The sequence below is a fragment of the Peromyscus californicus genome, unplaced genomic scaffold (assembly GCF_007827085.1).
Source record: "Peromyscus californicus insignis strain IS unplaced genomic scaffold, ASM782708v3 Scaffold_7__1_contigs__length_154581171, whole genome shotgun sequence".
In the NCBI taxonomy this organism is placed as follows: Eukaryota; Metazoa; Chordata; class Mammalia; order Rodentia; family Cricetidae; genus Peromyscus; species Peromyscus californicus.
This window is the reverse complement of record NW_026294595.1, coordinates 47,206,656-47,234,329: the sequence shown is the minus strand read 5'-3', so window position 1 is coordinate 47,234,329 and position 27,674 is coordinate 47,206,656. Positions and strand designations below refer to the sequence as shown.

Below are 27,674 nucleotides of genomic sequence, written 5' to 3'. Positions count from 1 at the left end.
GGGGGAAAAGTAATATCCACCACTGAGAATGAACTAAAAGTCTATAATGAAAAAACACCTATCAGAGTCCTGGGGTGGGAGTCAGTCTCGGTGACTGACTGAAGGTTTCCTTTCTGCTGTGTTCATGCTTAGCAAGCTCCGTATGCCCAAGACTCAGACACTCAGCCGGACACTCGGACACTCAGACAGCTGGACACTCGTACAGCTGGACACTCGGCTGGCATGTGGCAGAGGCTAGAGAAGGAAGAGCTGCTGGTGCTGGTCTAATGCTTCCTCCTGCCAAGGCTTTGCCCCTGTAGTCAGTTCAGAGACCAGGGATAGCCTGAGCAGAGACACGGTGTCTCTAAGACTGAGGAAAACCCAAGAGCTCTGGGTGGCAGGCACTTACCACTCGGAATGGAAATACGTTAATATTTTAATAGCTGGCATGGCCGTACCTGCACACACCAGCCAAGTATAAGGTGTCACTTTAGCACGGTCTACAGATAACCTCAATGAAAATATTAACGACAATGTGGATTCCTTTTCCTGGACTGTTGTCATTTGTAACAACACACAGACACACACAGACACACACACACACACACACACACACACACACACACACACAACCTCTAGTCTTCTGGTTTTAGCCTTTATCTGAGGCATTGTTTTTAGCATTAGACACAACCATTTATTGTCTCTTTCCACTCTTCCTGTTACCTCCTCCATTCAGTTCTTCCCAATATAAGACAGCTCTGGTAGACGGTCAACCTCCTCACCTTTGCTAACACAGAGTAGGTTCCACCCCCTTCTGCTACCCACAGGACATGACAGTGTGTGATGGATGGGCTGTATAATATGGGGTATATAATACTACTGCAGATAACTAGCATGGATTATACTGGAAATCTCTTAATGCAGTGAATTGCAAAAGATAGATTCCAGTCACCCCTGCTCACTACCCACCCTGCATCCATGGGCACTTGGCCAGGCAGAGCACTGGGTTCCTCGTTCTTTCACTGAGGCAGTCACGCTAACTGGCATCCTCACAGGTGAGCCTGAGTAGCTACAAAATAACATGCAAACACCATGAAAATGTGAGGTGTTATCCTTCATATTATGATTTAAGAGAAATCATCATCAGGAGGCAGTAGAGGAGAAAAGAAACAATAAAGCAATTGTCTGTGTTCAACACCCAAGTGCACAGCACACACACACAAAGGTGCCTTAGATATAGGCTAAAATCACAGGCTAGACACCAGAGAGGCATTCATAGTGTGTGTGTGTGTGTGTGTGTGTGTGTGTGTGTGTGTGTGTGTGTGTCTGTGTCTGTGTGTCTGTGTATGCATGTGTGTCTGTGTTGTGTATGTGTGTCTGTGTGTGTGTGTGTGTGTGTGTGTTTGTGTATCTGTGTCTGTGTATGCATGTGTGTCTGTGTTGTGTATGTGTGTCTGGGTGTGCATGTGTGTCTGTGTTGTGTATGTGTGTCTGTGTGTGTGTGTGTGTGTTTGTGTGTGTGTGTGTGTGTGTGTTTGTGTATCTGTGTCTGTGTATGCATGTGTGTCTGTGTTGTGTATGTGTGTGTGCGCGCGCGTGCAGTCACTTTAAACTAACACCTGTGACATTCAGCACTTGGGGGCACCCAAGCAGTCACCCAAGAGCCTTAGGAACTTGAACACTGTTCTACAAAGGACAGCATTGAGTACCTGGGGAGTTGTTAGGGGATGGACTGTATCCTCCAAATGAAAAATGCTGAAGTTCTAACTCCCAGGAACCACAAAGATGACTTAACTGAAAGCAGGGCTCCTTGGGTGCAACTAGTTAAGATGCAGTCATGCTGGAATGAGGTGGTCCCCTCACCATGAGACCAGGGCCCACGTGAGAAGACGGTCACGTGAAGGCAGAGACATGCTGGAGGAATACCATGGTACCACGAAAGTAGAGACTGTGGCCACGATACCGCAAGCCAAGAAACACTGAGGACTGCCAGCTAATCTCCAGCAGAAGACACAAAGGCGGGGGTGGGGGGGTGGGGGGGTGGGGGGTGGGACATGCTTCAGAGAGAGCAAGGCCTTCTACATCTCATTCCCAATTTCTAACCTCCAGACTAAGAGCAGATCCATCTCTGTGGGGCTGTGTTGAGTTACCTGCTCCATGCCGCTGGGTTACAGCAGACCTGTGAATTGATGACAGATGTGCACAGCTGGAGTCAGGGCAGGCTTCCATGGGGTCTTACCACACCCAGTCCTTTCTCTGTGGCCATTGAAGCACCGGAGCCACCCCTGCCTCACTGACCATCACGGACGTGCCTATACCCCCATCACCAAGGCAGCCCCTGGATAACGAAGGCATTATAGCTTGCAGCAAACCTAGCCAGGGAGGTTTTGAGAACTGGGATCTCTGTGGTGATATTGTGTTCCCCAAAATATTGTACAACCTAATAAACTTATCTGGGGTCAGAGAACAGAACAGCCACTAGATATAGAGGCCAGAAAATGGTGGCACACATGCCTTTAATCCTAGCATTCCAGAGGCAGAGATCCGTCTGGATCTCTGTGAGTTCAAAGCCACACTGGAAACAGTCAGGTGTGGTGACAAGAGCCTTTAATCCCAGGAAGTAATGGCAGGAAGCAGAAAGGTATTTAAGGCATGAGGACCAGGAACTAGAGCCTGGTTAAGCTTTCAGGCTTTTGAGCAGCAGTTCAGCTGAGACCCATTTAGATGAGGACTCAGAGACTTCCAGTCTAAGGAAACAAGATCAGCTGAGGAATTGGCAAGGCGAGGTAACTGTTGCTTATTCTGCTTCTCTGATCTTTCAGCGTTTACCCCAATACCTGGCTCTGAGTTTGGTTTTTGTTTGTTTGTTTGGGTTTTTTTTTTTTTTTTGGTTCTTTTTTTGTTTTTTGAGACAGTGAGCTTGTTTTTATTAATAAGACCTTTTAAGATTCGTGCTACAGGTCTCAGGACTGGGAGTATAACTCAGTGATAGAACACTTGCCTGGCCCCCATAAAATCCTGGGCTCAAGCCCCAGTATCAGGGGGAAAAAAAGGGGGATCTTGGACTTTGGTGACGTCATTGTGCTGCCAAATCACAAACTCTAGACTCACCAGCCTCTGTTCCCATCATATGAAAACAGGTTTTTATTGTCTAAATTATTTTTCTCATGGCAATCTAAAATATATCTTTCATGCTGAGGGTTGTTTTTTTTTTTTTAATTTACCTCGTAGGATTATCTTTCCTGTAGCTACAATATGCTACTTATGTATTTAGTTCATAAGGATTTGTACTGATCTTGACGTTCAGACAGTCCCTTTTCCTATGCTCGGAATTTATTTTCCCAGCAGTATTGTTTCCAAGTGTGAGCATCTTGTAGAATACACACACACACACACACACACACACACACACACACACACACACACACACATATTGCTGGGTCAATACAGCTTCACTAGCATTCTTCTATGTGGGTAGTGCCCGCCGACGGCCTTGAAGAAGGGATGGAGAATGTTGACTAGCTTTTAGCAGCCTGAGTAAATTGTGAGTCTTGACAGCTCGTCAACATTTGATGGTGGTATGGTCACATTCCATCAGCTACCTGGTTTGTAGGGTAGCCTATTTGAATTAAATATCACAGTTACTCAAGCTGGTGTCGTAGAAATGGAAGGGAATAATGGTTTGGTTTCTCAGAAACAAAATAAGATCAAGGATCTTTCCGTTGCATTTAAAAAATAAAGTATAGGCCATCTGTAAGTCTTATCCACTGGCCTTGTTAGGATAGGCGCTGTTGCGTTTAATCTAAATCCACTTCCTCACACAAACTGAAGGGAAAGCATATACAAGCGATATCATATTCAGGCTCCACATGAAGACAATGCTAATTTGAACCATTTCTGATTCTATTTTTCAAACACTGCGTTTGATCCAAAGCACTGTTCACAGTGGAAAGCATAAATACTTACTGCCTGATCTGTCAAATGTGAGGTTGTTCCTGTGGGTATATATGAAGGGCCACAGAGCACAGTGAAGCTTGGCTGGAAAAAGTGATACTCTATTTCAAAGACTGGAGTGTGAGGATGATACGGACTAAAAACTGCAGGCTGGGACCCAGCACTCATCCTAAGAGAACCCTGAATGGGGCCATCAGAAACCTGCTCCTGATGATGTTGTCAAGGTCCCACTTCTGGGAATTCCCGCTTTTCAGTTCATCCATTGCAGTAGATAGGGAGACACTGGATTTCCCTGCTGAGAAGGGAGCCATGGCCAGGCAGTCTGGGGAACAGAAGCTCGCCATTGGCCTCCTCATTGCCCCTTACAGAAAGACTCCATACACTTTCCTCAACCCAACTGAAGCTGGGAAGCCACCACCATCTAATAAATGCACAAAGCCAGGGAAGGGCTCTTTCCATCTTATCCTGTGGTTCTGAGAACCAGCTTGCTGAGATTAGAACCGGAATGCCATCTTCCACATTATGTCACCCAATGAGCTGAGTGACTTCGGTTAGGCTTCCCTTTCAGGACAGATCGAGTGAAATCTAAAGAGGAATTTGCCAATTCTGATAGCTTTGGAGCCTCCCATGAACTCCACTCCATTTTTCTTAACCCCCATCCCCAACACATTCATTTATCCAGCAAACATCCTTTGAGCACCTACTCTGGACCAGCAGGGGGTGGAGACTTTAGTCAGCATCCACATCCCCACCAAAGCTCTGAGTCCTGGAGTCCTGCCCATCACTGTGCAGAGATGACAGTGGCTAATGGCAGACTGAGGGTGTAGCAGCTGCAGTGACAATCTCCTACCTAGACATAAGTAAGAGCCTCCATGTGGGCCAGGGACGAGGGAGGGAAATCTGTTGCTCACTACTGTTGGAGAATAAGAAGTGAGCTAGGGGAAAGGAACTGAAAATGAACCTGGACAGATAAAAAGAGGTAAGAATATGATACCATCCAAAGAAATTATGATCTCATCCTCCCCATGGGGTTCACAAATGAAAATGTATTTCTTCATCTTTATTTCAGTGAGTGTATTGCCGCAAATACAAATATCTCAGATCATTTAGGTAACTATTTGCCCTATAGCTTTAGTGCCCACATTCCTTTACTGGGAAACTGTGCCCAGCTTACAGAAAGCAACAGCTGAAAGTCAGAGGAGATAACTGTTTGCAAAGAGAGATCATGTGGACTGAAACACAGCTAAGGTGAGGGAGGGGAGGAGACTAGGTCAACACATGCTATGTGGTAATAGAGATGCCAGGTTCAAAGAACCCACAACTGTGTGCCGAGACACAATCACATTACAAAACACAAATCACACCTCAAACAATGGCATCTGCTTCATCAAACTGCTGATTTGACCGTCAGTGGCTTTGTGATTTTTAAATATTTTTTTACAGATAAAACGTTTAGATCCAGCTTCATACGTTTTTAACCTATTTAAAAAACATTTACACTAAGTAAATACTGTAACCTGCCAGCTTTTTCTTTTTGTTTAAAGTGGGTTTGTTCATTACCCAAATAAAAAATGGAAGGCTATATACGGTAGAGCACACTGAAGATTGAGCAGAGATTGATGTGAGTTACCTGCTGTCTTAGGAGACCACATGGGCATCACACAGAAGACTGACCATGCAGACAGATTAGAGACAGAAAGCCATCTGGGAGGCAGAGGCGGGACAGTGACCGCCTATGTCCTCTGACTTAAGGAATCCATTTACTTTCTCCCAGAGAGCGTCTTTCAGGTGAAGGTCGGAGTGCTGGGAAGGAAATGCTGACCTATCAAGCATGCTGCACGGGTGACTCACACATGCTTTCCCCAGCTGGAAAGCTCCCCTACTTCTGCCTGCCTCATCTCTGTATTGAGGCCAGAAATAAATTAGGACCAAATCCTGCTCTATCGCAGAAAGCTAACGACGTACACAAGATAAGTTGCCATGTACATGGTAGAAACAGCCAGGGAACAGTGCATGCAGCTCTGTAGGCTGCTTGGAGCTAAAAGGAGACTCTCCACCAAGCCACGGATCGTGGACTGCATGTATCTAGGAAAGGTGGCTGTTTCTAATGTAGGTGAAGGCTAGATGAACGTGCCAAGCCAAGACCCTTGTAGAAACTGCCTCTCTTTTCCTAATGGCATGAAGGCTCCCTGTGAGCTGGCTGTGACATAATCCTGCTTCTCTGAGACCATCTTATCAGTATCTCTCACCCACAAGGATTTTAGAGTCCTCTAAGGATAAAGGATTTTCTTCCTGAAAATTGTAGAGAGCATGAGTCTTGCCTAAAAAAAAAAAAAAAGGCTGAGCGGTGGTGGCGCACGCCTTTAATCCCAGCACTCGGGAGGCAGAGTCAGGCAGATCTCTGTGAGTTCGAGGCCAGCCTGGGCTACCAAGTGAGTTCCAGGAAAGGCGCAAAGCTACACAGAGAAACCCTGTCTCGAAAAACCAAAAAAAAAAAAAAAAAAAAAAGGCACAACACCAAGGCACTCAACAAGCGCAAAGAACTAGATAGTTCCTGCTTACCTCAGGGGCCATCCAGAATGGGGTCCCAACTGATGTGTTTCTCCGTAGGCGTGTGCTTGTAAGCTGAGCAGAGACACCTGAGGGAAAAGGGGATCAGAGTTCAGCAGTGAGCAGAAGATACTAGATAGAGGTTAGCAGTTTTCCATAAAAGTCTAGATAGTAACTATTTTAGGAGTCATGGTCCCTGTCATAATTAACTGCTGCTATAGTGTGCTAAAGCAGCCACAGAAAACACAGCAATGAGGAAGTGTGGCCATACCTAAATAAAACTTTATTTGTGGATGCCGAGGTCTGAATTGAGTACAGTTTTCACATGTCATAATCTATTCTTTTGAGTTTTTAGCAGTCATTAAAAATATAAAAATCAAACTAAGTATGGTAGCACATGTCTGCAATCTCCAGACTTAGGATCCTGCTGAAGTAAGAGTATCAAGAGTTCAAGTCCAGACTGGGCTACATAGTGAGTTTGAGGCTTAGTATGAGCTATATAACAAGATCTGGTCTCAAACTACAATGACTGGATACGTACATACACGTAATTCTTAGGTCATGGGCTGCATAAAAATAGAAGGTGGGGCATATTTGTCCCATGTACTTTGCCAACCCATGAACGGAGTTTTAATCATTCTATCTAAAGCATCAGAACCTGTGCTTCCTAATGAATAAGGTTCCTGTCCATATAGCTGCAAATCTGGAACATAAAGAAAAATATCAACAACTATGATCAACCCAAAATATCTCCCTATTATTTTTCCCAATTATTTCAGACAATTCCTTCAATCAGTGCTTCATTTTATGGAGGAGGAAGATTGGCAAGCATTATCTATAATAGAGCATCAGTGTAGACACAAAAAGATTCCAGGCCTTATCTAGCCTACAAGACTAGAAACTTGGCAAGAAAGCAATGCTTCTCAAATGGAAAAAGAAATTGACAGCATTATTATCTAAAGCTCACTGTGGAAGACCTGAATTTTAATATTATTCCAATGTCCTTTGATGACCTCTCTTCTCTGTACCATCAAATACAGTAGAAGGAAATGTAGACTGGATTGAAAGTCCGGAGACCCACCTCCCAGGTCAATTATGCCTTTCACTAGTGGTATGACAGACTCATCTTTGAGCCTCAGTTTTCCCATCTCCAAACTAGGATAAGGGCAACAATCACACCTAACTTATAGGTTCTCCTAATACCAAATGTGAGAATAATTGTGTCGTGTACTTTATAAATGTATTTTTTATACTAAGCAGAAGTCTAGCACAGCCCTGAAGAAAATGAGAAATGTTGGCACTATTGCAACTGAAGATAAGAACTCATGTCTAAATACTGTCTGCTGCTTCTCAATGGACACACACACACACACACACACACACACACACACACACACACACCCCAGGCCCTGGATGATGAGGCTGGTTCCCAGGTTCGCCATTTGCATTCTCCTTATTAAAGAGCCTGGAAGGGCTGCCATCTCCTAGCCCCTACACTTGAGACAAGGACTCTGCTGTGTTGTCCAGGCTGGTCTCAAACTCCCAGACTCAAGTGAGTCTCCTACCTCAGCCTTCCCAGTAGCTGGTACTATACACATGTCCCAGTGCCCCAGGTAATCCCCACTGTGCTAAGTCCTCCATAACAATGCAGTAAACAAACAATTACACCTTTCTGGTTTTAATTTCTAGAAATTTCTTTTAGAGCAACTGGAGGTTCAGGAACTTTTTACTGGGAAGATTAAGAACATTTTCTCTCTCAAAGCTTGCAAAGCTGCTATGTGGATAAATTGGTTTTAAAATCTATCCTCATTCTTCTAGGCTATCCCCTTTTGGAATATTAAATGCCCTCAGGGCCATGTGGAAAACACATTGCACTACAGCACATGGCTACAGTCCTGTCATTCCTCCTGTTGAGAGGATCGCAGCCTCAGACAACCCACCTCCTCTACCCTTTTTCTTGGTTTGCCTCTTAAAACACAGGCCAACACACCTAAAGCAACTTCGTTTTTAAAATTCATTTATATTTTATGTGTGTCAGTGTTTTGGTCTGTCTGTTTGTATGTATGTATGTGCACCACATATATGCAGGAGACTGATTAGGCCGGAAGAAAGTGCCATGTCCTCCGAAACTGGAATAGCAGACAGCTGTGAGCCTCCAGCTAGGTTCCGAGAGCAGCAGATGCTCTGAACGACTGACTGTCTCTCCAGCCCCGACTTCATTTATTCTTATATCACTTCTTCCACACAAATCATTTGCAGACACATTGTTAGACCAAATTATTTCTTATCGGTAAAACAATGAATACTAAAAACCACCATCTTATTTTTACTGTGGTGATATGGGTGACGTTTTGAAGTGCTCTAAATGGTTTCTCACTATTTGGAGCTACCCTTGAATTGTTTAGAAGAGCAAACCATTCCGTATGCCAAACACAAAGGAAAGCTAAATGGCTTGTTGGTTTCGGACTATCAAAACAGAACGTTGGAGAAGAGTCAATATTCTCTGGCCTCAGATGATACTGTCTACATTTCCTGTTAACGTTTTCAGGTCAACATGCCTCACGTGTTGAGGCGATAGTCAGAATTTCACATCTCCCAGGCCCAGAGGACCGGTTTACCTTCTGTGCGCTGCAAATAAGTATGCCTAAGGCTAGAGAAAGTCATTTCAAAAACCAAACAGCTTTCTCTTTTCATATGCAAAAGAGAGATGAAAAATGTAAATTACAGACAGTTGCCCTGAGGTGGGAAACTTTCACGGAAAACAAAAAAAACAAACAAAACCAAAATACCATTCTCTGTAAAGTTTCTCTTTTGCAATACTTTTATTTTCTATTTTTAATAAAACTGCTTCGAAAGCTGGAAATAATTAGGGAAGGGCATCTCCGAGGGCGATCCATCTGGAAAACCCCCTACTCTCCAGCCCATTTGCCTGGAAAGGCCCTGAGCCTGTGGGGCGGCAGAGAGGCCCCAGTCTTCAGAGACTGCAATCAATTGTCCCTTTCAGCTAAAGCTGCACCCATCAAGAAAACAAATGCCACAGTCATTACCAAAGTCAACGAGCTTGACTCCTCCTTCCGCTGTCAGGAGGATGTTGTTCCCCTTCACATCTCGGTGGATGATTCGATGGAGGTGCAAATGTTGAAGGCCCTGTCCGGTGTCCCAGCACCACCGCAGGACAGAGAGGGAGGAAGAGAGAAATTGGAGCAGTCAGCAAATCAATCCAACAGTCTCATCAAAGTCCACATCAGTCACACCAGCCCCAGATTGAGTTCCCATTGCTAATGTGCCATGAGGAGCCAAGCTGTGCCCAAACTGTCCCCGCTACACCATGAACATTCTTACCAAGAGGGCTCCATACAGAATGTAGGAGATCACAGCTTCATCCAGCCGCTCGCCACATCTCAGGAGGCCCTTGACAAGTTCGGTGACAGAGCCCCCGTTACATAGCTGGGAGAGGAGGTGGGGGGGGGGGGACAGAGAGGGAGCCAGAGAACCCAAACAAAAAGAAAAGACAAATATATTTAGAAGAAAAATCTACTGATTATGGACAATGTGGTAAATTTGCAGATCACAAAACTCCAGACTAAAATAATTAGATTGCAAATTTCTATTAGACAACCAAATCAGGTTCTTTGTATGTATGTAGTCTTTATTCAAAGTAATGGTTTATGAGTGAACATGCTGATACCAAAGGCTGACTTTCTAATTGCCAAGCCAAATATAAAAGCACAAGTTATTACTTAGAAATTTGAAAGAGAAAGCACATCTGTAACCATGGTAACTTACTGGCTACTTTTCACTTTATGTGACTATTGTCTGTTTTTTGTTTTTCTTTTTTAAACATGCATTTTGGAGATGAAAAAAATTGAAGAGGCAAGATGAACACCCTTGATACCAGACAAGAGACAAATCTCAATGATTTCAATGCCTTGCTTGGCACTGCGGGCATCTAAGGATTGACCAGTAACTCTTCCAAAAGTGTCAGTGTTCGTCAGGCCTGTGGTGTGCTTGGCTTTCTCGGGTTCAACTTGAGATTTTAGGAGGCTTTAAACCTCTCTCTCTCCTTCCCATCCTTCCTCTCTCTGTCTATAATTTAAAGCAGCCTATGACTCCACCTTCATGCTGTCCTTTATCTTGTAGTGTGTATCACCAAAGTATGGGTACAGAGAGCAGACACAGTCTTCCTCTCCCAGCAATGAAAAGGTTTTCAGGGAGAAACTATACGAATTGTAGAGTCATTTGGGTTTGCTACAAGTCACCTTAAATCAACACATCTGTAACCGTTAGAAATGGGGCCTGTTAACACCCTAGAATAGCAGGCAGCGTGATGTACATGCATCCTGCCCTTTTCTGGGGAGCAAACTCAGAGCTCTCATCCAATGCCAGCAGCCATCTTAAGCTTATGTAAAAACCCCACTTTAGAGACTTGGGCTCCCTGGAGCTTTGTCTGAAATAAGTAAACTAGTGAGTGGGGGGTGCTCCCTTGCTTGAGTGGACTGGCTTTCTTACATAATGAAGCCAGAGGAAGGGCAGATCAGCAGCTAGACTAAAAGAGACAAGGGCGTGTTAAAATCTATTCAGCTCTCAATCTGAACCACTGCAGCATTTAGTAAAGGCTGAGCATACGCTTCTGTTTGACATGGGTACCATCCCTGCTATACAGTTTAGTAAAGGCTGAGCATACGCTTCTGTTTGATATGGGTACCATCCCTGCTCTACAGTTGGCAGATTCTTGTATCAGAACAATGAAATAGCCTGGAATGAAATACCCACGCTTCCAGCCTTTCAGTTGCTTCTAAGTATGTAACTAAAATTCTAATAGGAAATCCTTAAAATTAAGACAAAATTACTATCAGGAATTACTTTGCAGGGACCCCTAAAACAATGAAATGTTTGAAGACTATGATGACTCTTGGGTTTGATACTATATCAAGTGACATTGAGGTTGGCAGTCTGTCAATATCAAGTTGAATTGACCACTCAATCCCACTGGTTCTCATGTCCCAGATGTTGTATTTCGATTCTGTCCTTCCTATAGTTCAGATGTTGAATGACCACCAAAGCTTACCCATTAAAACATTGGCCTCCAGGATGGCATCCTCCAGGAGATGCTATGGTCCTTTTGGATGAAAGGCCTTGTGGGAGGTCTTAGGTCATTGAGGCACACTCCCATACATGTTTCCTGGCCATTAAAGGAGCAGTTTGTTCTACCAGAGTTCCATTGCCATCAGCACCCCAAACCACAGGCTTCCCAGCCGTGGACTGGACCCTCTGAACTGAGCCAGCACGTTCTCTTTACAAGTTCATTACAGAGGTATTTTGTGACAGTAATAGAAAAACTAGCTGCTCTGTCATCCAAAGGGTTCCAAATGCTTTTGTTTCTAGCTGTGTGGTATAGGACCCTAAAAGGACAAGCAACATTCAGTGTTCGCCTTCCTGCTCCCAGCGGCTGCCAGTAGACTGTTTACCACCTCCTGCTCCATTATGAGATGACACAGTCCCCAGCCTCCAAGCGCTCTTTGCCCAGAAATGGGCACATAAGTAACTGGGTCTGCACTAAGGAGGGAGGGTGGGTCCGGGGAGGAGGGAGAACTCTGTTGAGGGATGATGAGAGGGGATAGCCTGAGAAGTTCTTCCATAGGAGACAGCATTTCAGACATGAGTCTGAAAGACAAACGAGTTTGGGGCAGGACATGGAAGAACATCTAGGGCAGAGGAGCTGGGGACATCCTGTGCAAAGAACGGGAGCATGAAAGAAGAGAGGTGGCCTTTGTGCATTTGAAGTCTAAATACTCCGCCCTTGGGACAAAGGGAGGTGGGAGGGAAACAGAGACTGGGCATTGCCATTCCATACTGTCTCTAGTTCAATACGTAAGGAACATGTGTGGCTAGAGAGAAGCTTGGGCAGGAGGTCTCAGTGTTCGGGTTTACATTCTGGAAAGATAATCTTGGCCGCAGACTGGCAGATGAACTGACGACATCAGCACCAAACATGGGTTATCCAGCAGCAAACATCCGTGGGGGAGGGGCCTTAGTCAGAGTTACCGTTGCTGTGATAAAACACCATGACCAAATCAAGTTGGGAACAAAAGGGTGTATTTGGCTCATGCTTCCACATTGCTGTTCATCATCTAAGGAAGTCAGGACAGGAACTCAAACAGGGCAGGATCCCAGAGGCAGGAGCTGATGCAGAGGCCATGGAGGGGTGCTGCTTACTGGCTTACTTCCCCTGGCTTGCTCAGCCTACTTTCTTATAGAACCCAGGACCACCAGCCCAGGGGTGGTATCACCCACAATAGGCTGGGCCCTCTGCCACCAGTCACTGATTAAGAAAATGCCCTGCAGGCTTGCCTACAGCCTAATCTCATAGAGGTATTTTTCTCAATTAAGGCTCCCTCCTCTCTCGACTCTAGTTTGTGTCAAGTTGACATAAAACTAGCCAGCACCGCTGGTAAAGTTCTGGTCATGCAAGCATGAGGGTTTAGGTCCAGGTTCCCATCACCCATATACAAAACCAGGGTGGCAGTGCATATCTGTGACCCCAGCACTGGGGAAATCAGAGGCAGGTAGATTCCCTAGAGCTTTCTGGCCAGATAACCTTCCTGAACTGGTGAGCTCTGGGTTCATCGAGAGAGCCTGTCTCAAAGAATAAGATGGAGAGCTAATTGAGAAAGATATTGACTTCTAGCTTCCAAACCTATGTGCACACACATGCACTGATGCCCACATATACACCACACCCACAAACAGCAATCGTGAAGGGAGGCAGGGCCCTAAGTCAAGTCATGAGGCTTATGAAACAGACTCAAAGGGAGGTTCTGAGACCTCCGTGTGGAAAGTGGAGGCACAGTCTTCAGATGCGAGGGAGGAGAGGAAAGAGAGTGCTGGTGAGGCGCTCTGGTCCTCTGGATGCAGAGCATGAAACAGCTCCATCAGGACTATGCCCCAGCTGGACTCCCAGCTCAGGGGGACATGGGCTTTCTCCTAGTGAAGGGGATGCTGAAATCCTACTGAGAGGGCATTTAAGTGCTGGGTGTTGACCCAAGCTGATGCAATACTGGAAATTCCCCCCTGGAGACTCCTGGCAGTCTCTTTCTGAATATGACCAACTGTGTGACAAGGGCCTCTTCAGCATATGTTACTTGGGGAGCAAACTTGGAACCTTTCTTCATCACTTCCAAACTTAGGGAGGGGTTAAAAGTAGCTGTTTGTCAGCGGGATCAAAATTCAGCTGTGAACTAAGAAAAACAAAACAAAACACAAAAGAGATCTTACTCAGCCGGTGCCTTTTGCTCAGTAAATGTCAGAGTTAAGAGCGGTCTGACTCTCCAGAATTCACAGAAATGTAATTAAACTGTTCAGGGTACAGTCAAGGAAGTTGCCCTGTTGATAAGTCCCTGAGCAAGATTCTAAAAGGGAAAGCTGTGGTGACTTAGCTATGAGAGGAGAGGGAGCAGCTACACACTGACAATGGTCTTTTTTAAAAAAGGCAAAACGAGAAATTATATTCAAATGTATCAGATAAAATAATCTCCTTAGAGTTGTTGAAAGGCACACAAGCCTCCTGCCCCAGGCCTGAGGGCTGGCACATAAGCCCACCCATCCTTCCCGCCCTCTCTGTCAGCCATCAGATTCAAATACAGAGGTGTGTCTCCTCTCCACAGTCCCTCCCTATGCCCTCAGCATTTGGGAAATGAGGCAGCTAGATGCATCTAGAATATAATGAGCATTTTGCTCCAAACTAAGAAAAATAGAAGAAAGAATTTACATTCCACGTCTCATTTTCGAAACATCGCTGAATACTGACTCAATCACGGTGTGTGCATTCATCAGGACAGTTATAACGTCAAGCAATAAAATGTTCCTTGCTCAATAAGCCATCATCAGCTTTCCTCTGTGTTATTAAGGAGTGGTCCAGGCAGCACAGTCTCCAGACCTCTGTTCTAGCCTCAGCTCCAGTCATCAAGTATCTCCTCTACCAGTGTGTGGATTTGACTCAGTGAGGTGGCAGTTGAGAATTTCTTTCAGTGCCTTGTGATCTGCCAAGGTCTTCCAAGGGTGTGAGGTTCTACAAAGACTAAAAAAAACACAGTCAAAATTACTGGAGGAGGTGCCGTAGGAAGCATCACGTCTGCCTTTCTGTCTCCCTCTCGGCAGGTAGTCCAGTTCAGCTTTCCACTCCAGTTGGGACGGATCATCTTTATTTTCCTGAATACTAGGTCAAGTCTCCAGCTTGCAACTACACAAATGAAAACCACACCCCTTGGGACTCAGGAGCTCCGTTTCCGGCAGGGAGATGCTCACTCCTTGAGAGGTGTTTGGACTGGAGGCTTCCAGCACCCATCTCGGTCTTCCCTGGCTGTGTACGTGTGGTGGGGGGGGGGAGCAGGGCCACTCCCACCAGCTGTTTCTTAATTCCCTAACTCGGAACACAGATAGCATGAGCCTGTGGATGCCGCTCTGCCTTCCAAAGCTCTTCCCTTCTCCTGTCTGAAGTTTGCTATCCTTCATCTGACCGAAGCGTTCCCTCATTGCACTCTAGACTCTCCAGGGCAGCAACTGCAGTCAGTGTTTAGGGCCAACGCCATCCTACCAACCCTTCTCTTCCATCAGCATCCTGCCCAGACCCCTATCCTCAACAGGGTAGACTTAATTCATGCCACAGTGTCGGTGGGTGAGGACAACTTGCTGTTTGATGCTTCCTGTGACATTTGGGACTAGACTGGACTTCCAGGGCCTGAGGAAAAGCAAGAGCTCAATAGAGAACATGCTCCCTCAGCCTCCTCCTCCCTCCTCCCTCCCTTTCTTCTTCCTCTCTCTAGCCTTAGCTCTGCAGACTCTGAATTTACACTTTGATCTCTAGTAATGTAGGGGAAGAGATGATTATTAAAACCAATTATTTTACTTAATTTAAAAATCAAAGTTTTTTGCTTTCTTTTGTTTTGTTGTTGGTGGTGGTGGTTTTTTGAGACAGGGTTTCTCTGTATAGCTTTGGAGCCTGTCCTGGAGCTCACTCTGTAGCCCAGGCTGGCCTCGAACTCACAGAGATCCGCCTGCCTCTGCCTCCTGAGTGCTGAGGTTAAAGGTGTGCGCCACCACCTCCCGGCTTGATTTTTTTTAATAGCCTTTTTATGGCACTCTATACTATTTTCAGGAGTTGAGCAATTGATTCATGCTGAAATGATTATTTCTACCTGTCCAGGTTTTGCTCTAAAAGGAGAAGAAGACAGCGTGCCTTAGTACATACATATTCGATAGGGCTGCTCTCAAAGGTCTAATTCTGTATTACATCTTATTTGGGTTAGAGAAAATGAGGCATGGATTTTTTTTTTTAATTTACTACTTACTTAAAATAAACGCACACTGTCCGACACACCATGCACAGACATTTCCTCTGCACATCGTCCTAATGCTGCAAGTGTCTACCAAGAAGGGAGTCTTGTTTGCTTTCAACTGACAAACTGGTAATGAATTGTAGAGCTGACATTTTTCCTTTGCTTTTGTTTTCAGAGTGGTGCTGATTTGAGGAGCTTATTGATAACCTTTTTCTACCCTCTAAAATTAGCCCATGGAATATCTGCTCCCTCACCCTCTCACTACATCCAGCAAGCGAAGAGCAAAGGTAACACAAACTTAATCTCAGCGTAATGGATGAGGAGGACAATTCTAAACACACCATCGTTTTGTTGTAAGTCTCCTGAAGCAGACCTTTAAAAGCCACAGGTAGGGCCGACTCACAGGGGCACACTGTGGCCTGCCATCATCCAGCTCTGTGATTGGGCAAGAGGACTGCCTTCCCAGCCAGTGTCCTCAAAGATTATGTGCTGTGGGATGTTCTGTATGGCAAATGTGTTGCTAATTAGTCAATAAATAAAACACTGATTGGCCATTGGCTAGGCAGGAAGTGTAGGCAGGACAAGGAGGAGAATAAAGCTGGGAAGTGGAAGGCTGAGTCAGAGAGACACTGCCAGCCGCCACGATGACAAACAGCATGTGAAGATGCCGGTAAGCCACGAGCCATGTGGTAAGGTATAGATTAATGGAAATGGATTAATTTAAGCTGTAAGAACAGTTAGCAAGAAGCCTGCCACGGCCATACAGTTTGTAACCAATATAAGTCTCTGTGTTTACTTGGTTGGGTCTGAGTGGCTGTGGGACTGGCGGGTGACAGAGATTTGTCCTGACTGTGGGCCAGGCAGGAAAACTCTAGCTACAAATGGCGTCCAACGTGGTGGCAAGAGTTTCCACCTAAAAACTGAGAAAAAAAGATTCTAATTTTTTTTTTTTTTGGTTTTTCGAGGCAGGGTTTCTCTGTGTAGCTTTGCGCCTTTCCTGGAACTCGCTTTGGAGACCAGGCTGGCCTCGAACTCACAGAGATCCGCCTGGCTCTGCCTCCCGAGTGCTGGGATTAAAGGCGTGCGCCACCACCGCCCGGCGATAAAAGATTCTAAAACAGAGCTAAAAACAGCTTCCTAATTGTCTCTCTCAAATGAGCGGCAGCTGCTGGTTTGAGCTACTGGTGGGTTCCTAGCGTGCGTGCTTGACCTGCAGTATGGCGGGAATGAGGCCTCTGCAAGTGGCACATTAAGCTGCATGGTGGATTTAGACTTTGCTAGTACAAAACAAAAAAAAGAGGTTTCTGGGCTACACGCTGCTTGGCTAAAAGCATAGACCCATGATAGCTCCCAGAGCTGGTGGTAAAGCACCGTCATGTTGGGAAGCTGAGGTGGGCAGAGCCAGCAGCCACAGCTGCTGCAGTTTCACAATAAGACAGATTCAGATGTAATAGTTTACAGTGTGTGTAAAATATACGTAGGCTTGAAAGAGACAAAAAAGGTGATATATAGAGTTATAGAAACAAATACATAGTTTTAAAAATAAAGTCTTTAAAGAGACAGTAAAATTAATATAAAAAAATAAGCCACGTAAAGATGAATATTACACAGAGAATCTGGATTGTGTTGTCTTTGGGATTTTTAACTGCAGAAAAACATTTGATTGTAAAAGCTGTTGAGTTAAACCAATATATATATTTTAAAGATACCTTGACTTCAAAATTTGGATATAAGGATATGTTGCTTTGGAAAGGAGGCTCTGCTTTTGTTTCCACAGAAAGCCAGAGGCTATGGATTTGTTGCAGATTAAGATACATCAGGTTTGACCAGCCAAGACCCCCTGAAAGGTCTCCGATGACACCATGGCCCAGATGATCCAACATCCAGAATGGTTTCAAGGCAACTGGCTCAGACGATACAGCCTCACGGACTACTCCATGATCCTAAAATTTTCTTTGTGTCCCCATAAGATACAGCGCCCCACTCCAGCAGGAAGCAGTAAGAGAAGCTATGCCCAAATTCCCAAATTATATGTAATTTTACTTTGTTAAGGTTAAAACCTTCCTTTTTGAAAAAAAAAGGGGGGGGGGAAGTGCTGTGGGATGTTCTGTATGGCAAATGTGTTGCTAACTAGTCAATAAATAAAACACTGATTGGCCATTGGCTAGGCAGGAAGTGTAGGTGGGACAAGGAGGAGAATAAAGCTGGGAAGTGGAAGGCTGAGTCAGAGAGACACTGCCAGCCGCCACGATGACAAACAGCATGTGAAGATGCCGGTAAGCCACGAGCCATGTGGTAAGGTATAGATTAATGGAAATGGATTAATTTAAGCTGTAAGAACAGTTAGCAAGAAGCCTGCCATGGCCATACAGTTTGTAACCAATATAAGTCTCTGTGTTTACTTGGTCGGGTCTGAGTGGCTGTGGGACTGGCGGGTGAGAGAGATTTGTCTTGACTGTGGGCCAGGCAGGAAAACTCTAGCTACAATTATGTGCTAACAGGCTGCCCACCAGCACATGATGCTGTTGGGAGGCAGTGCACTTTTAGCGGGTAAGGCTCAGTGGGAGGAAGTTAAGTCTTTGGAGTTCTGCCTTTGATGGGGATGTCAGGATGCTGGCCTCTCTTTTTTCCTTCCTGATTTGCTTCCAAGACACCAGGAGGTAAACCATTTCTTCTTCAGTTTGTGTCCATCGTGATGGACTAATTCTTCACAGGCCCGAAAAGCCGTGAGTTAGAAACTTCTCTAATCAGAAGCCAAAATTGGCCTTTCCATTTTAGGTTGATTTATCTCAGAGCTTTTGTTATAGTAAAGAAAAGCTGACTGACACACATAGTTCAAGCCTGTCATGTAACTGGTCATGGTCATAGTCATGCTATTCCCCTCTCTGGCCCTCTCACTGTCCGTGGAATACCAAGAGGCTGAAACTAAAGAAAACAGGGACTTCTGCCACTGTCCGAAATCTAGCCATACTTGTGTTTCTGAGACTTGTGGAGGCACCAGGCACATCTGGCTATCCAGCAGCCCGCTATAGACAGCCCATGCTGGGACACAGAAGGTAGCATCCAATGCCACCAGTTTTGGCAAAACCATCAGCAAAATGATAAATGCCAGCATATTGCATGCTGAGGGATAAGTCTCTCTGTGTCTCCAAGTGGCCTCGTTACCTGCCCCTGCTCAATGGGAAAAAGCAAGAGGATATTTGGCCAGGGAGCATCAGCACATGGCTCGGGTGACAGCTTGACTCCTCCTTATTATTCACAGCTTCCCTGGCTGCCTTGGGTGCACCTGAGGCCCTGTGTCTACTATCCCACCTCATCAGGAAGAGCAGTGACTCATAAGCAGCCTCCTGCTTGCCCAGCAGCACAAGGAACAGACCCTTGATAAGCCTTGAAGAAGTCCTGAAGGATTCAGTTCTCTTTGTCTGAACACAGAGATGTTTGGAGTGGGGTGGGATGTGCAGAAAAGGGGGTGAGTGAAAGGAGAGACTTCTTGGTCACTGTGTTTCCACGATGAAGTTATAGTGAGCAACAGAGCTCTTCAGAGCTGAAGATGAATACAGAGACTCGGGAAGCAATGCCGTTCCTGAACAAAGCATCAGTGTTATGCAGCTTTGTGGCAAGATTAAAAACCCTAATCTTCTCAGGGTGGGGGTGAAGGATAGGTGGCCAATGAAACCCAAAAGATGATGGGAGAATGTACATATGATCTAATATACCAACTAACATCTCAGAGATGGTTCATAAACACCAAACCCCCTTGCCCTGCTGGATTGTGAGGAAGGCAGCTGATGTGACAGAAATATTGAGACTAGCTTCCTGCAGATTATCACGCTTGGGTATAATAACGAATTCTCCATCCACGGTTGCCATGACAACCAGTACATGTTGTCCCATTCTCAGGCTTTCCCGGGTCCAAGAAGACTGAGGTGAAGGGAAAGTGGTTCCTGGGCTTCTTTAAGGGGTCCACATGTGACCTTAAATGCTCCTGTATCATTCTGATGACCAGAGGCATGGAGGTGTGAGCTAGTTCAGATGGGCAGGGTCCACGACAAATCAGGGTGGGCCCTGTGAGAATGAAGGCAATGACCTGTCCTGTTCTCCTTGTTCTCTTCAGTCTCGTGGGGAGTGTGATGTAGGGACTCGGTGTTCTGCACCAGGTGACATTCATTGCCATTAATAAAGGGGAGAAGAAGGACAGTTGTGCATACATTATGTTCTCTTTGGGTCCCCTCTGATGTCCCTAGGAATGTCTACTGTCCCCTCCTCCCTGGCACCTTTCACTAGGAATTGCCCCCCCCCCACACACACACACACACTGCAGGAGACTGCCTTCCTGGACTCACTCTCCTCGGAGGGCAGAGGTACAACTGAGGACAACTATGGACAGGCTCCTGACTGTCCATTTCCCTGAGAACTAGCTAAGGCTGTGATTACAACCTCACTGCTGTTCAACGTCTCCTTGCCCCGTGGCCCTCCCTCACTTCCTCCTTTCTCTATCAGCTAATCTTTTATGAGGACTCACTAACAAACCTTCCATGCATAACTCTCAGATCCAGTTTTCAGGAGCCCACAAACAGGCAGCTACAAATGGCGTAGGCCTACTGCATCACAGGCAGAGTTCGAAACGGGGCTATACTAAGTTAGAACACTAATTCTGTGAAATGTTTCCACTTTATAGAACACAATAACATTTTCCAACTGGATTCCTAGATCCACTCTGTGTTAGAAGAAAAGAGGATTATGGTTTTTTGTTTTCTGTTTTGTTTCTTTTTTTTTCTGAGACAGGGTTTCTCTGTGTAGCTTTGGAGCCTTTCCTGGAACTCACTTTGTAGAGCAGGCTGGCTTCAAACTCACAGAGATCCACCTGCCTCTGTCTCCCAAGTGCTGGGATTAAAGGTGTGCGTCACCACCGCCCAGCTGAGGATTGCATTTTTAAAACCAGGAAAATTAGAAACCTCACCCACACACCTTGCTGTCCGTATTGCAATGTCTCACATCCGTTCGGGTACTACAGTGTACACATCTGTTCGGGTACACATCTGTTCGGGTGTCTGGTGCACAGGTGGGATCTACCCCTCCAATGTACACCTATAAACACGCTGGTCAACAAAGCACCCACTTGCCCCCAGCATTCGGCGCGCTCTTCCATTCCATGGTTATGCAACAGGAGCCTCTTACCTCCAGGACCAGCCACAGCTGTCCTCCCACACAATGATCCACTCTGTAAAACATCCCATAAAACTTCACAACATTGGGATGATTAGGAAGAAACTGCAGAATTTTGTATTCAGCCTCGATCTCCTCATCCATATCCTAAAAGGGTTAAAAAAAAAAAAAGGAACATACTTGGTTTAGACTGGTATGTAAGGAAAGATGCAGAAAGGACTTAGTACTCGAGTCATAAAGTAACAAAGCATGTTGATTATAGGTTTGAGTCTTTTTGAAACATGATCTCACCATGTAGCCAAGGATGACCTCAAACTCACTGTGCATCCCATATTGACCTCCAACTCAAAATCCCCCCAAGGCCTGTACCTCCCAAGGGCTGGAGTTACAAGCATGCACCACCATACTAGACTACTATATATTAACATCATCATTGTCAGATATTAAAAACACCCAAGAGTAGCTATACTGACCCCAAGTCCAACCTTTTGGTTAGTAGAAGCAGTAACATTTCTTTATAATATTTTTCATGAACTTTATTATTCTAAATAGCTTTTTATTGAAAAATGAAGAATTTTCAAAGATTGAAGGGGCCCACACAAGATACAACTTCCCTGTGCAGACCAGCACAGAGCGTGGTGACCTCGGCGCTTTGAAAGAAAATGTCACCTCAGATGATTGAATATCATGAGGCAGGTTCATTTTGTGACTTACAGGAAGAACAGGAAGTGAAATATAGCATTTTCCCCCAAAAGAATAATGTTTAACAGCCCAAGACACTAAAGCCAAAACAGCAAAAAAAACACTTAAGAAACCAAAGTCCAGGGAAGCTTTGTTTTTGTTTTTGTTTTGTTTTGTTAGTTTGTTTTCTGTTTTTTGAGACAGAGTATCTCTATGAAGCCCTGGCTGACCTGGAACTTGCTTTGTAGACCAGGCTAGCCTCTCTGCCTGCCTCTGTGCCGCCCCCAACCCTCAATCCATCCCTTTCTACCCCCTACTCTCTCATCCCCTCATGTGCTGGGATTAAAGGCATCCTCCACCATGCCCAGCAAGGCCAGGAAAAATTTTAATTCCAAACCATGTCCTTTCCTTCATAGGCACTAACAAACCAGGATTCATTTTGAGATTTCCTGATAGCGTTCATGAAAATTATCCCTAACTCAGGAAAAGAAATCACAAACCCAATGTGTCCAAAAGACCAGGGGCGGTTACAAGTCCCTCCATTACTCACACTGACGGGGTCCAGGATCTTCACAGCCGCCAGACTCCCATCTCTCTTGTTAGATACCTTGTAGACCTTGCCATAAGTACCTTTGCCAATGGTCTCTATGATCTCCCAGGTGTCCATGGGGTCTGGGAGGGATTCCAGTCCAAGCATCATGGGGTTATAGTGAAATAATCCATACAGGTGTTTCCTGTGGAGAAACTGTATCATGAGCAGTGGATCACAGGATCAAAGGTCCTGAATCAGTAGCCTTGTTACTTCTTTTTTGTTTCCTCCTGTGTTTTCAAGGAAGGAAAAGAATCAAAGTATCCATACGAAATGGTAGTAGACGGAATAGAGAAGTAGCAGGACTCTGACACGTGCTAAAAACACCAGTGTAAAACACGATTTAGGCACTGCGAGAGAAAGGAGAGGTTTAGAAGGGAGGCACCGCCATGTTTGAGCATCTGTCCTGCTAGTGTCCAGAGGTGGCTGTTGTCAAGGAAAGCAGCTGAAAGATGGCAAGTCCAAATGCGTGTCCCCACTTAGAGCAAACTTGACCAGGATTCCCAGACAGCCGCTGGAAATGAGTCCACACACTCTGTGTGCAAGGCCAAAGGTGCACATGCCAGATGCTGGTCTGTGCACGGGGACCCACTGACCAGCCGTAGCGCTCTTTAAAGAGGAGCCAAGCCCATGCCCCATCCACACAGCAATCACCTCACATGAAAATCCCACCAAGCTGCTGCTGACTGGAGCTGCAGGCTCACTGCCTTAGTTCAAGGACACAGATGTTCCGAGTTCAAGTTTAGTAAGGCAAACTCCACACCTGAAGTTGTGAGAAAGTCCACTCTAGATCAGGTGCCCTCGGGCTGGGAGGAGTGTCTTAACCTAGGTTTGCTTCTAGACCCCACAAAAGCGACCCAGGTTCCACCAGCAAGAGCCATGGCACCAAATCCCCGCCCCCAGATTTTAGCCTTGTGGTGAGCATTCCATTTTGCACTTCTCTTTTCTAGAAAATTCTCCCAAAGCAAAGTCCTGTGACTTGGCATAAGAATTATTTTTTCCTTTTGCCCTGCCTAACTGGGAACATTTCAAAAACATTAAAGCTGAGCTCGGTGACACATTCCTATATTCCAGAACTCAGGAGGCAAAGGGAGAAGAACCACCATATTGAGTTCAATCCTGAGCTACACAGTGAGTTCCAGGCTACACAGTGAGTTCCAGGCCAGTGTCCCCTACCCTCAGGGGTGTGTGTGTGTGTGTGTGTATGTGTGTGTGTGTGTGTGTGTGTGTGTGTGTGTGTGTGTGTGTGTGTGTGTGTGTGTGTGCAGGACAAAGAACTGTCTCTGGATAGAGAGGAGACAGATGTGGCCCATAGGTAAATGGTGGTTTATAAAAATGAGGAAACCCCTATGTTAGGATAAGGTGCCTAATTTTAATTGGGCATGTTAACTAGGTGAGCCAAAGGGGTCTTCTGATTGCTGGACTTCAATACTTTGATAGCTGGACCTTGGTAGTCAGCCTCAGGAGGAGGAAGTGGCACAGATATAAGGGAATAGACCTTGGGGGCTAGCTTTAGGAATGTAATCTAATGGTTTTTAGCAAGGCAGAGGGAATAGGGGAGAAGGGCAAGGCCTGCCACAGCCATGCCTGCCATGCTCAGGACAGACAGAGTCCCTTCACCCATCATGGAGGATTGAATTCCAGCTTAAACCTTAGACAAAACCAACTCTTCCTTTTGTCCTTCGGGTATCTTGTCATATCACTGAGAAGAGTAACTAAAGCAAAAACCATGACCAAAAACCCGCAGGAAACCAAATCCAAGTCCTGTTCAGTGCTGTGAGACACCCCCCCCCCCCCCAAGCCACAAGTCCAGCCGGTTGAGCAAGTCCGGCCTTTGAACACTGCTCTCCTCTCAAGGTCTGGAGGAGTCGCACTCCCGCCCAGCACTTCAAAAGTTACTCTTCCTCACTATCTGTTCACCTCATTTGGGGTATCTCCACACCTTTTGTGCTGTTAGTTACTAAATATCTCTAAATTACTCGCATTTCCCTCTTGAACATTTTTTAAAGATACTTAGTAGCCATTCCCCAAATGCAGGAAACAGTATCACTCACCGCATATCAAAGTGAACCAATTATAGTAGAAGCAAAAGAGAATTATTCAAGCCCAGCCAGGTACCGCTGCTGCCCCTGGGCTCCAGGGTAACAGTGATCTTTCGTGAAACTGGCAATCATCCAGGGATAGATGGAAATCCGAGACTGGCACAGAATTTCTTTGCTACCATCAGAAGAACTGAAGGAGAATTAGTTATCAAAGGAGTAACTTTGCTGTGATAGGACTCGCTGTCCTTTGCTTTGAGACTCTTGTGTTGCTGTTCTTGTCACTGTGACACAAAAGAGAGGCTTATGGCTCAGATGACAGTCCGTTGTGGCAGAGAAGGTATGATGGTAGGGACAGGACCAGCTGGGTCGGCAGGAGTATAAAGCACTGGGTCACAAGGCAAGCAGCAGACAGGAACCAAATGACTTGGGCTAGGAACACAGTGGGCTGTGACCCTGCCTGTGACCCATTCCCTCCACATAGACCCATCTGCTAAAGTCCCACATGCTCCTCCAGACAGCACCACTGCCTGGTGACCAAGTAGAGGGGTGTTCCACATTCAAGCCACCTCAACAATCCCCAAGCTACCTGCCCCTGACAGCGCTCTCTAGCTAGGCTTCCACATGAGCAAGAAATGAGACAAGCTGGGCTTGGCCAGACAGCCTGAGGAGATACCTAGACCACAGTCCATCAGCCATTTGTCTTCCACATTAGAACATTCTTTTCCCACTTAAATTAACCTAATCTAGAACCTCTCACAGACATGAGCAGGGATTTGTCTCCTAAGTGGGTCTAGACCCGGAAAAGTTGTCAATCGGTGTTAAGATCACAGATAACTGATACCATGTACCGGGTCCTCCTGCGCTGAATACAGAGGAGACGTGGGCTGAGCACCAGCGTTCATCCCTCTCGGCTGCCTGACTGCAAGTATAATGTGCCCGGCTGCCTCACTCCCCTGCTACTGTGGCTGCCATGATGGGGTGCACTGTACCCACCAACTCTGACCAAAATAAACCCTTCCTAAAGTGGCTTTGTCAAGTGTTTGTCACAGCAGAAGACAAGTAACTAGTACATGACCTTACCATTCTGACAACGACCTCTGTCCCCCATTGGCAGAAACGCCTGTGCCGGGCTGAGCTCTGGACTCGTCAGCACTCAGAACAAACTGCTAGAACTATCCCGCCCCACCCCCGGCCAGTGGGAGACTCTGCTAGGGCCACAGCTCTTTGCCTCAGTCTCTCCACCTGCACCAGAGTGGCCGCAGCTGCCCCATGTCTTGTTCCCACCCACTTCATTCACAGGACCGCTGCTTGCCGTAGAAGATGACAGTGCAGTGAGCGTGGGAAGCGTCGCCAGAGCGCAGCGGGAGCCACCTCAGACCCAACAAGGCTTAGAAAACACCTCCCGCTTTGGATTTCACTTTGGGCCACAAACCAAGTGAGTTTTGCTCTGATCGGTTACTAATCTCGGACCTGCGTAGAATTCCAGGTTTGGATGGTACTATCAGAGAATGTGGCAGCGAGAGTGGAACAGGCCCCCAGACCTTCGCACAGCCCATGCCATGATAGAGGCAGCGTTCGGACCTTAAGACCCAGCACGAGGGCCCCAACACCTGTCAAAATGGGAACAAAGACCTAACCCATCAATGACCTAGTCCACAGCTCCAGGAAGGTCCCTAAATGTCCTAACCTCACCCATTGGCTTCTGTAGCTCTGCCTTTTGCTAACTGAAATGTGACAACCAGGATGTGGTTTTTGTGCTTAAAAGACGAAGAGCTGAAAGGCTCAGGGCTGCATGATTCAGGCAAATTCCTCATGCAGCAATAAAGAGTTTCTTTTTGGCTTTAAGAGTGTCCATGTAGTGGTCTCGGGTGGGCTTTCCTCCCAACAGGAGAGGACCGTGGAGACCATCAGATCCGTGGGGGATGCTGAGGTGGACGCTGAAGAGAAGCTCTGCAGCACAGGCAGAAGAAGAGGGAGAAGATGCGGAGAGCCGAGGGCTTGCCTGCATCCTCTGTGGGAGCCCCATGGGGTGACCAGCCACCCTGTGCGGCTGGGACTGCCTCAGTCTTACTATCGGAAGTTCTGCAGTTTGGGGATGATCCCAGAGCAAGCTCAGTTGTCACACCAGCTTCTGGAGCCTTCTGAGGACATGGGCATTAATACCCAGAGCAGTGGCAGAAAACCACCTATTGAACTCATTACCTCACCTCCACCACAGCTGAACTGTGGCACCCTCTCTAATATCTTGAAGTCTCAACCCTCAGTACCCCAAGACGTGACTGTATGGGGAGGCAGAGGTTTTACACAGATAATTAAGGGGGAATGAGATTATAGTGGGGTGTGACGAATGCATTATGACTTGTGTCTGTATAAGAACAGTAGATTGAGGATCAGATACAATCTCCATCCAGTTTCCAGAACATCAGCACATGGTTAAATTAAGCTCCATTGTTAAAGTCACTCAGTCTGTGGTTCTTGGTTGCAGCAGCCTTTGTGAACTAATGCATCCCATTTTACAGAAGAAATTGAAGCCAGGATTAGTGACCCAGCTTTTCCAGGGCAAGGCAGAAATGGCAATCCAAGTTTGCCTTGGTCCAGTCCTGTGACCTTTGTTCCATAGAACAGAATGGAATCAGAGAGTTAGCAACGGCTTGTCCTTCTGACCTACTGCCCAAGTACTGAGAAGTTCTATGAGGAAAGCAACCCTAGTTGCAGGAGATTCAGTGTCTACACTCCTAAGAACAACAAAATGGATTCCCAAAAATAAGCACAACTCTTCCCCAGAAGGATTCATTTCCAGTGGGTACTGATGACGGAATCAGGGGGCTGATCACCCAGGTTCCCCTGGCCTATCCATCAGGTACTTCTGGGCACTCTCAGACAAGGTTAAATAAAGGGGTGATAGAGCCGGGCGGTGGTGGCGCACGCCTTTAATCCCAGCACTCGGGAGGCAGAGCCAGGCGGATCTCTGTGAGTTCGAGGCCAGCCTGGGCTACCAAGTGAGTTCCAGGAAAAGGCGCAAAGCTACACAGAGAAACCCTGTCTCAAAAAACCAAAAAAAAAAGGGGTGATAGAACAAGGTATTGCTCATAGTCAGACCTGTCTTCACTCTTTAAAATCAATACTGACTCTGTAAACTCTCTGCCAATGAAATAAACATCAAGCAAGCAGCAACTGTTCCTACAGCCCTATAACAGAGGCGGTGATGGGGTCCAGGGAAGCAGTTGCAACAGCCCAAAAAGCTGCTTCTAGCAGATCAGGCTTGGGGGTAGTAAGCATTCTGCTTAGTGACAGGGATGATGCTTTGAAGCTCAGGACACCCTGAAGAGGCATCTGGACCTCCTACAGTTCTTCATATACCTAGACATGAAAGGAAAG

General features: G+C 46.1%; 1 protein-coding gene across 1 annotated transcript in view; it reads right to left on the bottom strand.

Moving 5' to 3' along the window:
* Myo3b (myosin IIIB) overlaps window positions 1-22,392 on the bottom strand; it is a 352,122-nt gene extending 329,730 nt beyond the window's left edge. Inside the window, exons 1-5 of the mRNA XM_052723122.1 lie at window positions 22,216-22,392; window positions 20,997-21,131; window positions 9,826-9,930; window positions 9,531-9,630; window positions 6,496-6,572 (exon numbers count right to left, since the gene is read on the bottom strand). Coding sequence (XP_052579082.1) covers window positions 6,496-6,572; window positions 9,531-9,630; window positions 9,826-9,930; window positions 20,997-21,131; window positions 22,216-22,365 — 567 coding nt within the window. The 5' untranslated portion in view covers window positions 22,366-22,392. The remainder of the gene's footprint in view (window positions 1-6,495; window positions 6,573-9,530; window positions 9,631-9,825; window positions 9,931-20,996; window positions 21,132-22,215) is intronic.
* Window positions 22,393-27,674: the final 5,282 nt, after the last annotated feature.